At 43.0% G+C, this 15,812-nt stretch overlaps 1 protein-coding gene across 1 annotated transcript in view; it reads left to right on the top strand.

Annotated features, from left to right (window-relative positions):
- cavin2a (caveolae associated protein 2a) overlaps positions 1-15,198 on the top strand; it is a 39,451-nt gene extending 24,253 nt beyond the window's left edge. Inside the window, exon 3 of the mRNA XM_080786183.1 lies at positions 11,089-15,198. Coding sequence (XP_080642309.1) covers positions 11,089-12,078 — 990 coding nt within the window. The 3' untranslated portion in view covers positions 12,079-15,198. The remainder of the gene's footprint in view (positions 1-11,088) is intronic.
- Positions 15,199-15,812: the final 614 nt, after the last annotated feature.

The following is a 15,812-nucleotide window of genomic DNA, read 5'->3' as shown; positions in this document are numbered from 1 at the left end:
ACAGAAGACATGTAAATATGAAATAAATGCTTAAACATGTAGCTATAGGTGTAATGTTAGAGACCACAGAAGACATGTAAATATGAAATAAATGCTTAAACATGTAGCTATAGGTGTAATGTTAGAGTCCACAGAAGTGAACCTTTTCAAGCCTGTTTTCTCAACTCGCTGTTTCTCTGCAAGACATTATACTCTATAAGCCATATCTCCAAAACTGGTGGGTCAAACTGAACAACCAATATGTCAATTTGAAGCTGTGATTCCCTGCTTTTAAATAAATATTCAATGACTTATAGCCTCAATTTACAATTTAGGCATTTAGCAGACGCTCTTAATCCAGAGCGAGCCTCAGTCAGAAACGGTCACATTTTGTTAAGTGAGATCATTTAGAAACTTGGTGGGAATAATCCATAGTAGTATATAGAGAGAGAGAGGAGAGAGGAGAGATGTTGACAGCTTCAGAATATCGTGTGGGATTCATACTCTGTTGCACACGTGTGTGAGAGAGAGAGAGAGAGACAGAGAGAGAGAGAGAGAGAGAGAGACAGAGAGAGAGAGAGAGAGAGAGATGTTGACAGCTTCAGAATATCGTCTGGGATTCATACTCTGTTGCACACGTGTGTGTGAGAGAGAGAGAGAGAGAGACAGAGAGACAGAGAGAGACAGAAAGAGAGAGAGAGAGAGAGAGAGAGAGGTGTTCCCTTATGTAACTGGTTTATGTAATTGTACTCTTCTGTGGTGTTACAGTAACAGTATAGTGGTTTTACTGCAGGGGCGTGCAAAGAATGGTAGAGAGAGAGAGAGACGGGGGGGGGGGATTCCCCTAAAAGGGCACGTTTGGCAAAAAAACAGCCGATCTACAAGCTCTCAACATGTTGTGCTGCGTTGCGCTGAGAGCTTGTAGATCAGATATTTGCGGGGCATGCCCCCCCCCCCATCCCCGCTCCCCCCCCCCCCCCCCCCCCCCCCCGTACTCTTTAGCTATACTGAAATGAGGCACACGGGTTTTTTCTACACATAGGACTGGAGGAGAAATTCTTTCCACGCAAAATGCTGCGTTTAGTTTATCAGTAAAAGGTCAGGAAAAGGCTGTTTCTTTCCTGTACAGCAAAGGAAAGGGGGGGGGGGGGTGGGTTGGGGTGGTGGGGGGGCATAGTATTAGTAAATACTGCATTCATGGTCTGGAGACGGAAGGGCAGGGGATGCAGCCCCCTTTGATGTCCATGTGTGCACTGTGCACACATGGCTGTTTTACTGTGTGTGTGATTTTGCCAAATAAGGGAAGTTTCTTCCCTTATTGAAGTCCACCCCCCCCCCCCCCCCCCCCTTGGTTCCCGGACCCCCACTTTGAGAACGGCTGCTTTATCCCATTTCGGCCGGGAACCCCCTTTTGGTGTTTTATAAGCATTCTGTTATGCTTTAGCTATTGAAAAATAGCAGATCTACAAGCTCGTAGCGCGCCACCGAGTGGCGCGCTACGAGCTTGTATAGGTCTGCTATTTTTGGAAAAATCGTGAAAATGTGGCACAAATCTTTGACTATATATATATTCTTTCAGAGCGTATGTTTTTAAACTCCAATCTATGCTTCTGACTGAGGGGGTCCTTAATTGACATGAAATAGTTGTGAGAACCACTGATATAGAAACACAGGTTTCTCAGAAAACTGTCATGATTTAGCAGACAGAATTTAACATTTGTAGAATGGAGCTTTTTTTTGTTGATTGATTGAAATAATATGAAACAGTTTGCAGAATTACAGTACATTTCAAGCACAAACTCAATACACAAAGACTGTTAACTGTGAGTGGACGACCCAATTAAGCATTTACACTTGTTTACAACATGTTCAATTCATCAAAACATTTAGAGACGTATACAAATAAACACTTCTATATAGTTAAAGAACAGAACAGAACAGGAATTCATCATAAAGGAGGTAAAAAGGGAAAAGAAACTCAGCTCAGGTCTAAATAGGTTCTTCTATTTGGGAAACTGTTGTTCTCACATGCAGTTCTGTGTTCATTTGAAACTGTAGTCTCTACACTCTAAAAGACATTTGGTTAGATCTGTAGACCCTCTGCTCTGAGATGAATGAATGAACGCTCAGCATTTCACAGTGTTCTGTCTTCAGTGTGAGGCCTCGGGGGGGGGGGGGGGGGGGGGGGTGCATGTCGCAGTAAATTATAACTTTGTTTTCAGACCAATAAACTTCTCTCAATTAATATTCATTTATTTTATTTTCTCTCTCTGTCTAGTTTCTGTTCCCCTCCTCCTATTCAGGCTAATGTTTTTGTTGTATAGACACTGGGTCTAATCTCACATGGTTGAGTTTGTGCGTGCGTGCGTGCGTGCGTGTGTGTGTGCGTGCGTGCGCACACAGCTCCCTAATGAGTCTTTGTATTGAGGACACATTAATTAACGGGAATTCCCGTTAGGAACTGAAGCGCGGTGTGTGAGGTCTGCTCAGTCAGACCTCACACTCCACCAAACGAGGTCAAACAGTATCATGTGTACAAAATACTTCTTTGAAAAGGTTGACTTAAAGGACAACTTTAGTTTTTTTCAACCAAGGTTCATGTTTTAGTTTGTTATTAGATAAAGTAAAAGGTGAATGTTAATCTTTTTTCATTTGCTGCTTTCTTTCGTTTTAGGGAATTTAGCTGTTTTTGACAGGGGGGGCGGGGGCATTCGAGCATGGGTCTAAATATGTATTTTTTAACACAATTTTATGGTGATTTATTTTTTTATGGTTTACTATAGTCCTAATAAACGTCAGGAAATTACATCTGGCCACAGAAGATCACAGGATCTACTGAATGTGAAGGTAGCCTACTGGGGGAAGGCTTATACTGTGTGTATAGGCTCAATATGTAAGTTTGTCACATTCAATAGATCCTGTGATCTTTTGTGGCCAGATGTAATTTCCTGGCGTTTATTAGGACTATAGTAAACCATAAAAAATAAATCACCATAAAATTGTGTTAAAAAATACATATTTAGCCCCATGCTCGAATGCCCCCGCCCCCCTGTCAAAAACTGCTAAAATCCCTAAAACGAAAGAAAGCAGCAAATGAAAGAAAATTAACACTCACCTTTTAGTTTCTCTAATAACAACCTAAAACATAAACCTTGGTTGAAAAAAACTAAAGTTGTCCTTTAATGTTGATAATCTCTCCTTAAGTAGAGGGAGGGGGGGAGCTGGGGGTGACTGATGATGACATTGTTTTCTGGTGCCGCTCTGATGCAATCTGATGCCGCTCTGGTTTGGTTTTTGACAGTGCAGTACCAGATCGAGCCACTTGGGGCATCCTTTCAAAATTAATTCATAACAACCTTTAAGCCTGATTATAATACTTTGTCATGTGACTGATTGCGATAGCCGACCTTAAAGCTCACAGTGCATGTTGTGAGCTTGTGGGTATAGATTGTATCACTATTTTAGCAAAAATGTAGTAACTTTTAGAATGTTTGTTTGAAATGTTTGGAAAAACTTTTTGAAACAAACAAAGTTGAAAACTTTCACCTCCTAGAATGACAACATGGCTGGAACTGGCTATGGTTTGTCTTTTTTTAAATTCTTCTTCTGTTTCTTTTTTTTTAGCACACAAAGGTTGGCAGATAATTAGCTACGCTTACATGAAACAAGTTCTGGGACATTCAGACAATCACCGGAAATGTAATACATTACAGAGCCAATATAGAATAACTCCTTAATACAGAGCCAATATAGAATAACTCCTTTAGAATAACTCCTTTAGAATAACTCCTTTAGAATAACACCTTTAGAATAACTCCTTTAGAATAACTCCTTTAGAATAACACCTTTAGAATAACACCTTTAGAATAACTACTTTAGAATAACTACTTTAGAATAACTACTTTAGAATAACTCCTTTAGAATACTTTAGAATAACTCCTTTAGAATAACTACTTTAGAATAACTCCTTTAGAATAACTCCTTGTGGCGGCAAGAGAGAAGAAAAGGAAAAGAATTGTCACACCATCCAAAATGGCCCCTGATCCACTTAAACCCCAGGTTTTGGTATCCATGCAAATACAAACAAATGTAAGGAAATTAGACTTGATGTTTGAAACCTATACTGCGCGTCTCTCTTTCTCTCTCTCTCTCTCTCACACACGCACACACACACACACACACACACACACACACACACACACATACACACACACACACACACACACACACACACACACACTAGGGCATTAAGCTACTAGTGGACTAGTAAATCCACTAGTCGACCTTGTTGGTACTAGTTGAAAGAAATATTTTGTAGGCCTCAAGATCAGGTAGATCAGATAGTTATAATAGCCAGCAATCATTTTTAAATGTACAAAAATGTATTTCCAAAAAATATAAATCTTTTTTACATAATGGGTAGTTTACTAGTCGACTAGTAAACTAGGCAACTAGTAAAATGACTAGAAGTGAATGCGCCTAACACACACACACACACACACACACACACACACACACACACACACACACACACACAGTCACACACGCCTGCAGGAACACACACAATCACACACACACACACACACACACACACACACACACACACAATCACAGTCACATAAGCGCGCGCACACACACACACACACACACAGTCACACACGCCCTCACAGGAACACACACACACACCATCACAGTCACACACACACACACACACACACACACACACACACACACACACACACGAACGAGTGCACACATACAGTATAGGCATACAAAGATACATTTATTTCCAGCTTTCAGCTCAGGCGAGAGCACCGTACGTGTTTCTGCCTGTCCACCAACGTGTCCGAGCCAACTGGAACTCACACGGTTAATGACACACACACACACACACACACACACACAGTCACACACGCCTGCCTGTCCACCAACGTGTCCGAGCCAACTGGGACTCACACGGTTAATGACCTTTACTTTACGTCCATCTATTGTCCATTCAGGACCTGCACACAAAAAGACACACATTTTCCCAGGTTGTCCTGGCGCCCCCGGCCACTGAATAATGTGCCATTAGAGACAATGACCATTAAAAAGATATATATATATATATATATATATAAAATAGCAGATCTACAAGCTCATAGCGCGCCACCGAAGTGGCGCGCTACGAGCTTGTAGGTCTGCTATTTTTTGAAAAATCGTGAAAATGCGGCACAAATCTTTGAATATACAGTATAATGTGAATATTTGCCAATAGATATTTTGAACTGTAATCTCTGTGGATATGGCGTAATGTATTGTAGTGTATTGTCCGGTTTCACCAAATAAACGACACAATAGAATCCTCAGGTTTAACCCATTCTGGGCAGGAACCCCTTTTGGTGTTTTTAACAAAGCATTATGTTATATTTTAGCTGTTGAAAAATAGCAGATCTACAAGCTCGTAGCGCGCCACCGAGTGGCGCGCTACGAGCTTGTAGGTCTGCTATTTTTGAAAATGCGGCACAAATCTTTGAATATATATATTTCAGAGTGAACATTTTTTATTAAAATATTGGCTTCTGGGGGGGTCCCTGGAACTACATATTTTGAGATGGGGGTCCGTGGCCCAATAGAGATAATTCTGGGGGTCCTTGACATGAAAAAGGTTGAGCACCCACTGACATAGAAACATGGGTTTTTCAGAAAAATGTTAGGATTTAGAAGCCTTTTTTTAATCGACCTCAGTCTTTAAATATACAGTATATATTCTTTCAGAAGACTTATTTTTATTTCATTTCGACGTCAGGCCTATAAGTCACTGCCTTATTATTATTATTATTTCTCATTCGGGGACAAAACTAATAATGCATAATTGTGTTTGTGTGGAAGAAAATACCTAATTGTAAGTAAGAGCATTACCAAACGTTTAGCTCTACTACACACACACAGCTTTGTTCTTACTAGCCAGCGAGAGGGAGAGAGAAAAACACACACACACAGATTTGTTTTTGACAGATTTACTAGCCGTCTCTGGGAGATACCGTGCCGTGCGTAACTGCGTACCACACATGCCTGGCTCACACCTGAGCCGTGAATCATGCCGGCCGGCATGGTTCACATCAAGGTAAACCTGGGAGGTGTCGGGTATCTGGATGTTATAGCTGAAAAACAACATGGCCGCCTCTCTAGTGGCATTTCCTCTCTGTGTGTGACCTGCGCTCCTATCAGCATTACATCATCTCATTCCGATAGGCTGTTATGATTATGAAGGGCTGTGGTGTGATGAACGTCTGTGATTCAGATCTGCATAAAATTACTACTACTACTACTGTAGTAATACCAGTGGTTTAAAGTAACTTAAGTACATTTACTCAAGTACTGTACTTATGTACTCATTACTTAACCCCTTTTGGACTGAAGTCGATTAAAAAAAAGGCTTCAAAATCCTAAACATTTTCTGAAAAACCCATGTTTCTATGTCAGTTGGTGCTCAACCTTTTTCATGTCAAGGACCCCCAGAATTATCTGTATTTGGCCGCAGACCCCCATCTGAAAATATGTAGTTCCAGGGACCCCCCCCCCCCCAGAAGCCAATATTTAGTTAAAAATGTTCGCTCTGAAATATATATTTAAATATTTGTGACGCATTTTTACGATTTTTCAAAAATAGCAGACCTACAAGACCTACGAGCTTATAGATCTGCTATTTTTCAATAGCTAAAGTATAACATAATGCTTAGTTAAAACACCAAAAGGGGTCCCCATCCAGAATGGGTTAAGTACTTGGCATGCATGCATAATATAGTCCATTCCACAAGTGCTTGTCAGGGTCCCCAGTTCAAAGTTTTTGGGGGTCACGGCCCTGAAAAGGTTGAGAACTGCTGCTCAATTTACAATTTAGCAGACGCTCTTAATCCAGAGCGAACAGGCAAGAACAAAAAAGCATGGCAATACATCACAATCACATGCATAAAAAGTAGTATTCATGAAACATGCATAAGCAATTCTAGTGCTGTCTATAGAACATGCATTATTTCCATAATAATAAATAATAATAAAACTTTATTTATATAGCACCTTTCAAAGTGCTTTACAACAACAACAAACAGATAAATATACATAGTTTAGATTGGGAGTGAGACTGCTGTTCTGATTGTAATGGGAAGTGCATTCCATAGTTTTGTAGGCACTTCCTCTACACAAAATATTTTCCCCCGAGCCGATATGCAATTTCTGCCCAATGTTTCCCCCAGAATAGCGATGATAGTGTTCAAGTGGTTAAGCCTAAATTACAGGTCTTATAGTTGTACGACAGCTTTGCTCACTGGAAATAACTGATGTTCAAAACATCAAAATCACGAGGTGTTGAAAAACTGTCATTTTTCAGCGAGTGACACAATATTGTTAATCGCACCATATTTACACATCTAGATACAGCCACATAGTTTTCACTGTTTTGTTTAATTATATCTCAGTCTGTTTTGAGAAGTGCTATATAACATGACTACATTTGTCTTCTTGACAGTCCTTTGGTAATATTGACAAGAAGAATGACACACATCATTCCGTCTGAAAAGCTTGTGTGCTATTTTAGACGGTGAAAGAGACAATTTGCAAAGGGAGTCATGGAGCCAAAATGTTGAATGATTGCTGTTCTTTCCAAGCCGAAGCGTTTCCATTGGTGTTGAATGAGTAATTGGCAGGCGGGGGGGCGGGGCGGGACCCATTGCTGGCCGTCTGGTTGGTCCAGTCTTATTTTAAGTATGCGTTACGAAATGACGCAGTCCTCCAGTAACTCTGTGGCATGTCCATGCTGTCACTGCAAGCATTCCTCCAGCCGCTCTACAGCTGCTTCTCATTCTGCGGGGTGCACCACTCGCTGTGAACTCACACACACACACACACACAGTGATGCAAGCTCACTCTGACAACACATTTTGCACAACACACACATTATTAATCCATTGTGGGCGCGAACCCCTTTTGGTGATTTAAGCATTATGTTATACGTTTAGCTATTGAAAAATAGCAGATCTACAAGCACTCTGTGCCGCGCTATGAGCTTGTAGGTCTGCTATTTATTTTTTAAATCGAACATTGAAAGAGTTTTTAACTCAAATCTTTGCTTCTGGGGGGCTCCCTGGAACTACATATTTTCAGATGGGGGTCGGTGGCCAATTACATATATTTTTGGGGGTCCTTGACATGAAATAGTTTGAGAACCACTGACATAGAAACATGAGGTTTTTCAGAAAACTGTCAGGATTTAGAAGACATTTGTAGAATCGTCCTCAGGTCTAAATGTGTTAAGACAACACACTGTAGGACACACGCACACAAATGGCTCCTGATTTAGAAATAAGCCTGTGTTGAAACTAAGTGATGATGAACCTCTAAAGGCCTGACAGTGAAACTCCGGCCGACCAGACCCTTTGCTGCAAGTCACTCCCATACATCTCTCTCTCTCTCTCTCTCTCTCTCTCTCTCTCTCTCTATGCTACTCTCTGTCTTTCTACCGAAGGCAAACACACAAATTTGATCAAATACTTGAGTGTAACTTCTGTGTGGGAAGTGAAAAAAGTCAAAAAAGCCATAATATTACAAAATTACCAAGAACGGAAACCTCAACATTTCAGATTGTCGGCTATATATATTAAAGATGTAGTTCACCCATGAAAGAATGACTTATTTTCTATAATTATACGCACCCCATGAAGCCAAGGATTCACGTTTCGTTTTTTGTTTTGTTTTTGTCGCATTCCTGAGCCAATGTTGTGGTCTTATAGAAGAAGACTCTTTGATTGGTCGACTCTTTGGAGGCTCCTCCTACTCTGTGGAAGCCAAGCCGGTCAACACATTATTGGCTCAGGAATTATCACCAAAAACTAAATAATTCAGGGCTTCATGGGGGGGGGGGGGGGGGGGTGTATTTGATCGAAAATAAGTCATTGTTTTGGGTCAACTAAACTCCTTTTAAGCTCTTTAGCTGAAATGACTCTTTCAGAATGTGTCACCTGCACCAGTACAACTCTCCTGTGTCAAGTGTGTGTGCGTGTGCGTGCGTGTGCGTGTGTGTGTGTGTGTGTGTGTGTGTGTGTGTGTGTGTGTGTGTGTGCGTGTGTGTGTGTGCGTGCGTGCGTGCCTCTCTCTGCATACCAATGCTTTAAACACCCAACTGACAGACTTAAACCCTCCAGATCTCCACCCACACACACATTAAGAGAAGCCACGCTCCTTTCTTGGTATTTAAGGCGTGAAACATCTTATCACACATCAGATGACTCTCTTTGCTCCAAAGCCCGCAAAGCCCCATAATGTTAACCACTGGCATGCACTATAGTCACACTTCATCATTACTCTTAATAGGATTGCGACACTTATACGTCTTACTGTTAAATTATTTCTCTCGTTTTTTCTGCATAGAAACTTTTGGTCGATCAGGGTCGTTTTTTGTTTTTTTTATCAGGCACCCTCCTCCAGAAGATTCGAGTTAAAAACATTCGCTCTGAAAGAATATTATATTCAATGATTTGCGCCACACTTCATCATTACTGGTAATAGGACGTCTTACGTCTTACTGTTAAATTATTTCTCTCGTTTTCTGTATAGAACTTTATTATATTCAATGATTTGTGCCACATTTTCACGATTTTTCCAAAAGATAGCAGATCTACAAGCTCGCTATGAGCTTGTAGATCAGCTATATTTTTTCCAATAGATAAAGCATAACAACAATAATGCTTCAAAACACCCGTCCAGAATGCGTAAAAATGATGCTCTTTCTTGGCCTATAAATAAACGGTCGAGTCGAATACGTCTCCTTAAAACCTCGCCTAAATCAGTGGGACGTCAAAGGGGAGATATGTGTTGTTTTGTGTGTTTGTTTCAGCCGTCCTCCTCCTCACTCACTCACTCACTGGGAGGGTGCTGCTATTCCAATCATTTCCCTCTCTATTGCTGTTCCGTCTTTCTCCATCTCTCTCTCTCTCACTCCTCCTCACTCACTCACTGGGAGGGTGCTGCTATTCCAATCATCTCCATCTCTATTGCTGTTCTGTCTTTCTCCATCACTCACTGGGAGGGTGCTGCTATTCCAATCATCTCCATCTCTCTCTCAAACACCCTCTATAAGGCCATGATGTACAGTATGTTGGCTCTTTGGTTGCAAGGATGGAGCCAAACTTAAGTCATTCAGGCCTGACGTCGAAATATATATATTTTTTTTAAATGTATTTTTTTTTTGGAAAAACCTCATGTTTCTATATATCAGTGGTTCTCAATATTTCATGTCAAGGACCCCCAAAAAATATATGAAATTGGCCACTGACCCCCCCCCCCCATCTGAAAATGTGTTGTTTCAGGGACCCCACCCCTCCCAGAAGCAAAGATTTGAGTTAAAGACGTTCGCTCTGAAAGAGTATATATATTCAAAGCTTTGCACCAGATTTAAAAAAAAATAGCAGACCTACAAGCTCATAGCGCGCCACTCGGTGGCGCGCTACGAGCTTGTAGATCTGCTATTTTTCAATAGCTATAAATTATAACATAATGTTTTAAAACGCCAAAAGGGGATCCCGTCCAGAATGGCTTAAGTCAAACAGGAGGGGGAGTTCGTTCCGTTTGCCTCCTGCAGAGAAACAGGTGAATTCCTCAGAGGTCTCGAGGAGGAGAACACGTACGGCGTGGAGACGGGTCTCACTGAGCCCTCCACTCCACTCGCCAACCCGGCTCAACGTGCCAGAGTCTATTGCGCTCCGTGAACTTTGACATGCATTTGACGACGGCCAAAAGCATGTGGTATAGAACGTAGAAGCATCCATTAGAATGTTTATGAGGAATGTTGTAGTGCTTGGGAGTACACGCCTGAAATTTGATGACTCAATAATAATCATGAGTTTCGCTGTAGTTTCCCTCCTCCCAATAGACTTTAAGCTATAGTCTATGCAAAAGGAAACTAACCCTGCAACTGTCGCAGAGCGTTTTCCTTCAAGCGGTTCTCACGCATCAATGCTCCATATTTCTTTGCTGACCTGAAACTTATAGGGGTCAAGTAATCACGTTCTCTTTCACATGACCAAGGTCTTAACCAAGCTCTCTCTCTCTCTCTCTCTCTCTCTCTCTGTGTAGGAAGACAACGAGATCCCGTCCAGTGTCTTCGTGAAGGACTCCCTGAAGTCCCCCCTGCCCGGCCAGCTGGACGCCGAAGCCTTCCTGCCTGCTCCCTCCGTCGCCGGCTCCGTCAACGGCAGCCGCTGCCCGGCGGACGAAGCCCTCCAGACCATCAGCCTCTCCTCGGACGACGAGGAGGAGGACGCCACCGCCACGGGGAACCTGGACGAGGAGGAGGAGCTCCTGGAGGCCGACGCCGCCGCCTTCGGCCTGGGGAAGGGACCCGAGAGGTCCCGGGCTGACAAGCTGAAGCGCTCCAGCCTGAAGAAGGTGGACAGCCTGAAGAAGGCCTTCTCGCGCCAGAGCATCGAGAAGAAGATGAACAAGATCGGCACCAAGATCGTGCCCCTGGACCGCCGCGAGAAGATCAAGAAGAGCTTCACGCCCAACCACCCCAAGAGCCCCACCTCCAAGAGCTCCTCCTTCAGGGTGTCGCCCATCACCTTCAACGTCAGGAAGGTGAGGGACGGCGAGCAACAGGTCCCCGTGCAGGACGGGGGCTCGCCCGGGGACAACGTGGTCCACGTGGAGATACCGCCTCTGGGCGGCCTGGACGGAGAGCTCCCCCTGCTGGAGAATGGAGAGCGCCCCCTGGTGGAGAACGGAGAGCGCCCCCTGGTGGAGAACGGAGAGCGCCCCCTGGTGGAAGGTCCGGTGGAGGAGGAGGAGGAGGGCGAAGGGGAGATGCCCAGTTCCTCCACTCCGGGGAGCGTGAAGGCCGAGGTGATGGTCAACGGAGACGTGGAAAGTGTCGATGGCGATCGACCCGCTGGCCTGGCCGTCCCAGAGCACGATGAAGAGGAGGAGGAGGAGGAGGAGGAGGAGGAGGAAGAGGAGGAGGTGGTGGTGGTGGAGAAAGCAGCAGAGAAACACCCTGATAGTCCTGTCAAAGTGCTGACGGATCCTCCCGTTTCTACAGCAACCATTGCTGTGGAGCAAGTGGCTTAAATCTTTACAATTACATGATTTCATATAGCATAAAGTTACCCATTTTTCCTTCTTTTGTCCACGGCTTTTATGTACCCTATATTGAACGCCCCCCCCCCCCCCCACTGCACAACTTGTCCTTCCATTCTAAGCTATCTTTATATGACTATCCTATTCTTACATTTAAATTAAATAGTCTTAGGTATACAATAGGTCCAGTGTCTCTGACCATCCGTCACCCTTGACCAGAGGACCATATTCACACAAACCACACTACCAGTGCCTGCCCTATTATCAAACCTGACCAGAGGACCATATTATACACAAACCACACTACCAGTGCCTGCCCTATTATCAAACCTGACCAGAGGACCATACAATATACACAAACCACACTACCAGTGTCTGCCCTATTATCAAACCTAACCAGAGGACCATATTATACACAAACCACACTACCAGTGCCTGCCCTATTATCAAACCTGACCAGAGGACCATATTATACACAAACCACACTACCAGTGCCTGCCCTATTATCAAACCTGACCAGAGGACCATACAATATACACAAACCACACTACCAGTGCCTGCCCTATTATCAAACCTGACCAGAGGACCATATTCACACAAACCACACTACCAGTGCCTGCCCTATTATCAAACCTGACCAGAGGACCATACAATATACACAAACCACACTACCAGTGCCTGCCCTATTATCAAACCTGACCAGAGGACCATATTATACACAAACCACACTACCAGTGCCTGTCCTATTATCAAACCTGACCAGAGGACCATATTATACACAAACCACACTACCAGTGCCTGTCCTATTATCAAACCTGACCAGAGGACCATATTATACACAAACCACACTACCAGTGCCTGTCCTATTATCAAACCTGATCAGAGGACCATATATACACAAACCACACTACCAGTGCCTGCCCTATTATCAAACCTGACCAGAGGACCATATTATACACAAACCACACTACCAGTGCCTGCCTATTACCCTATTATACGATGCAGGTGCTCCTTAGAAACTGTAGCAGGGCTGCCCAGAGAAAGCAACAATGCGGTGCCAAGGTGCCATAATTCACTTCCAGCATCGAGAGCAAAGCAAAGCCCATCTTCAGGATGTTGTGCCAATAACAGTCTTTTTACTCCTATCCTGCAATATTTATCTGGAACCTATTTGTCTTGCTGACAAATAGCTTCTTTGTTCTTTGGGTGCCTTTTGTGAGAAATTGTAAATCTTTTAGGCAAAGGTAGTATAAGTACTGGCCTCTGCAGGCAGCGTGTGTATGGAGTCAGTGTGTTGCCAGGATGTCTGAGACTTTATGGGGGAGATTTCTACACCAAAATGTTCACTAGAAAAATTTTCGGGCTATTTAAGATTAGAGTACATTACGGTAGAATGATTGGTGTAATAATTTAGCCCAATTTGTAGTGAACATTTATTTATATTCTGGTAAAAAAGGTATTTCAAAGTTGCATTATTTTTTCCCCTCCTTTAAATTTTACCCAGCACTCATTTCAGACATGGTTTTTAAAAAATCTATATACTTACATGAGGTAGAAAAGGTATAAAACATCAAAGCTATTGTCTCAGTTCATCGTTTGGTAAATCCCTCCCACTGGGTATAAATAATCGTAAAGGATTCTTTGCAGAGGTCTCCGACATCAGTGCATTAAATGAAGCATAACAGATGTTTTACTATAGCTAGAGGAAATTATATTACAGATTAAAAGCTTTCCTTCCTCTAGACATTGCGTGGTAGTGTCGCGCGTAGAGCCAGACGGTCGGAGATGGCGGCGGTCTCCGATGAAGGGCACCGGTATGTTTCTGCTGACAGGGTTTACTTCTGAAGACTCGTACAGCATTAAGCAGAGGCTTTACTGCCTTCAATAGATGTACTTTTTACAAATATTGTGTTAATGTGAACTATATACAGTATACTGTACAGTATGTGTATGTATGATTTATATGTATGTATTATTTTCTTGCGTGCGTAGGCAACACCATGGACGAGATATGACTCCATACCATGCATGCTCCTATATGCACATAAGACACACCTACGCCTCGATTTGACTTAAACAAGCTGGTATAGTCCTGGAGGGATGGATTCCTGCTACGCTGCCCTTATGGAGATAAGAGTGGTAATAATATGTCTTTCTCAGGACCTGCTCGTACCGTTCACTGACTGAGATGAAGTAACACTCATCTCCGCTATGCAACAAACCCCCATGAGGGTTTGCCTCTGGCTACTGTTTTAATCCATTCTGACCGGGCACCCATTTTGGTGTTGGCATCATGTTATGCTTTAGCTATTGAAAAATAGCAGATCTACAAGCTCATATCGCGCCACCGAGAGGCGCGATACGAGCTTGTATGTCTGCTATTTTTGAAAAATTCGAAGAACGACTAGCATTTTTAGAATCTGATCTCAGGTCAGAATGGGTTAATCAGACCAGTGTGTGTCCCGTGGAAACCTCGTATGAATCTGATCTCAGGTCAGAATGGGTTAATACTGTAAAGGCTTGATACTTGCCAGATGACAAGCTCAACTTAGAGGAATGGTAGAAGAGAGTCGACAACGACATAGTTTTTTAAATCCTGCCTGAGTTTCCGTTAAGTGCCTTCCAGATTACAGCAGTCTTTATAATTCATCGTAAACATGCCCCGTACCCTTTAGTCATGATACCAACATGCCATGACTCCCTAAATGAAACTATAGCAAGTTCTACTACGTAGGTGCCTTAGTATGTTCCATTCAAATACAAGAGCGGTGGGAGAGATGGAGTCTTCTTGACAAGCAGCCTTGGGTTCGTTTGACCAACGGTTCCTGCATGTCCCAGAGGAGAAGAGGATGGTCTCGGGTATCTTGTCCCTGTAGAGAGGCTTATTCTGGCCATGGATGGAAGTGGCAGGTCTGTGTGTTGACAGGAATGTAGAGTGAATGGATGGATGGATATGGTGTTTGGGCTTAAGATATGCAGAGAAGGTTGAGGTTTTTCTTTTAAATAGGTTCTAGAAGATGGAAACGGTGAGAGGTTTAATGTTTTTTGTTTTTTTTGTGCGGCTTTATTCGCCTTTATTTTATATATTTTTATAGAGGGACAGACAGTAGGCTGACAGGGAATGGGGGAGAGAGAGATGGGGGGCGGGGGATGACATGCAGTTTAAAGGCCGTCGGGTTCGGGAGTCGAACCCGCGGCACACTGACAGACTTAAGGGCTATATACCGGCCAAGGTGCCTGGACGAACCGCTGAGTCACAGCCCAGGCCAGTGAGAGGTTTAATAAGGAGGGTATATATAATATATTCATTGCATGGGCTTTTTCAAACGGCTGGCACTTCTGAATGGGCAACATTACTTAATGGGGAACGACTGTAACAAACAATACATAATGTGATGACATTTTAAATATATTGGATGCGGAGATGGCCTTCCTTGCAATGCGCTGCGGTGGTTGACTTTGTACAGGTGGCGTGATCCGATTGGTCCAATTTTAGACTATAGGGTGAAAGAACTCTGAACAGTAGAGGAATAAGTTTATATATACTTTATGAAATTACAAGCTTGTTATCTTTTTTTTTCTCGTGTTTTATGCTTAGTTGTGGCGGGAATAAATCACAGTAGCCTACTAACTTACAGTACTAATAATATAGTGTCGATTAAATGTGTACATTCTATGCAGTTCGAGATTCGTTTAGCTGGTTGTGAGGTATTCTCTGTTTTTAA

The sequence above is a fragment of the Protomyctophum bolini genome, assembly GCF_963924005.1.
Source record: "Protomyctophum bolini genome assembly, chromosome: 16".
Lineage (NCBI taxonomy): Eukaryota > Metazoa > Chordata > Actinopteri > Myctophiformes > Myctophidae > Protomyctophum > Protomyctophum bolini.
The sequence above is the reverse complement of the archived record's forward strand: the minus strand, read 5'-3'. Positions and strand labels throughout refer to the sequence as shown.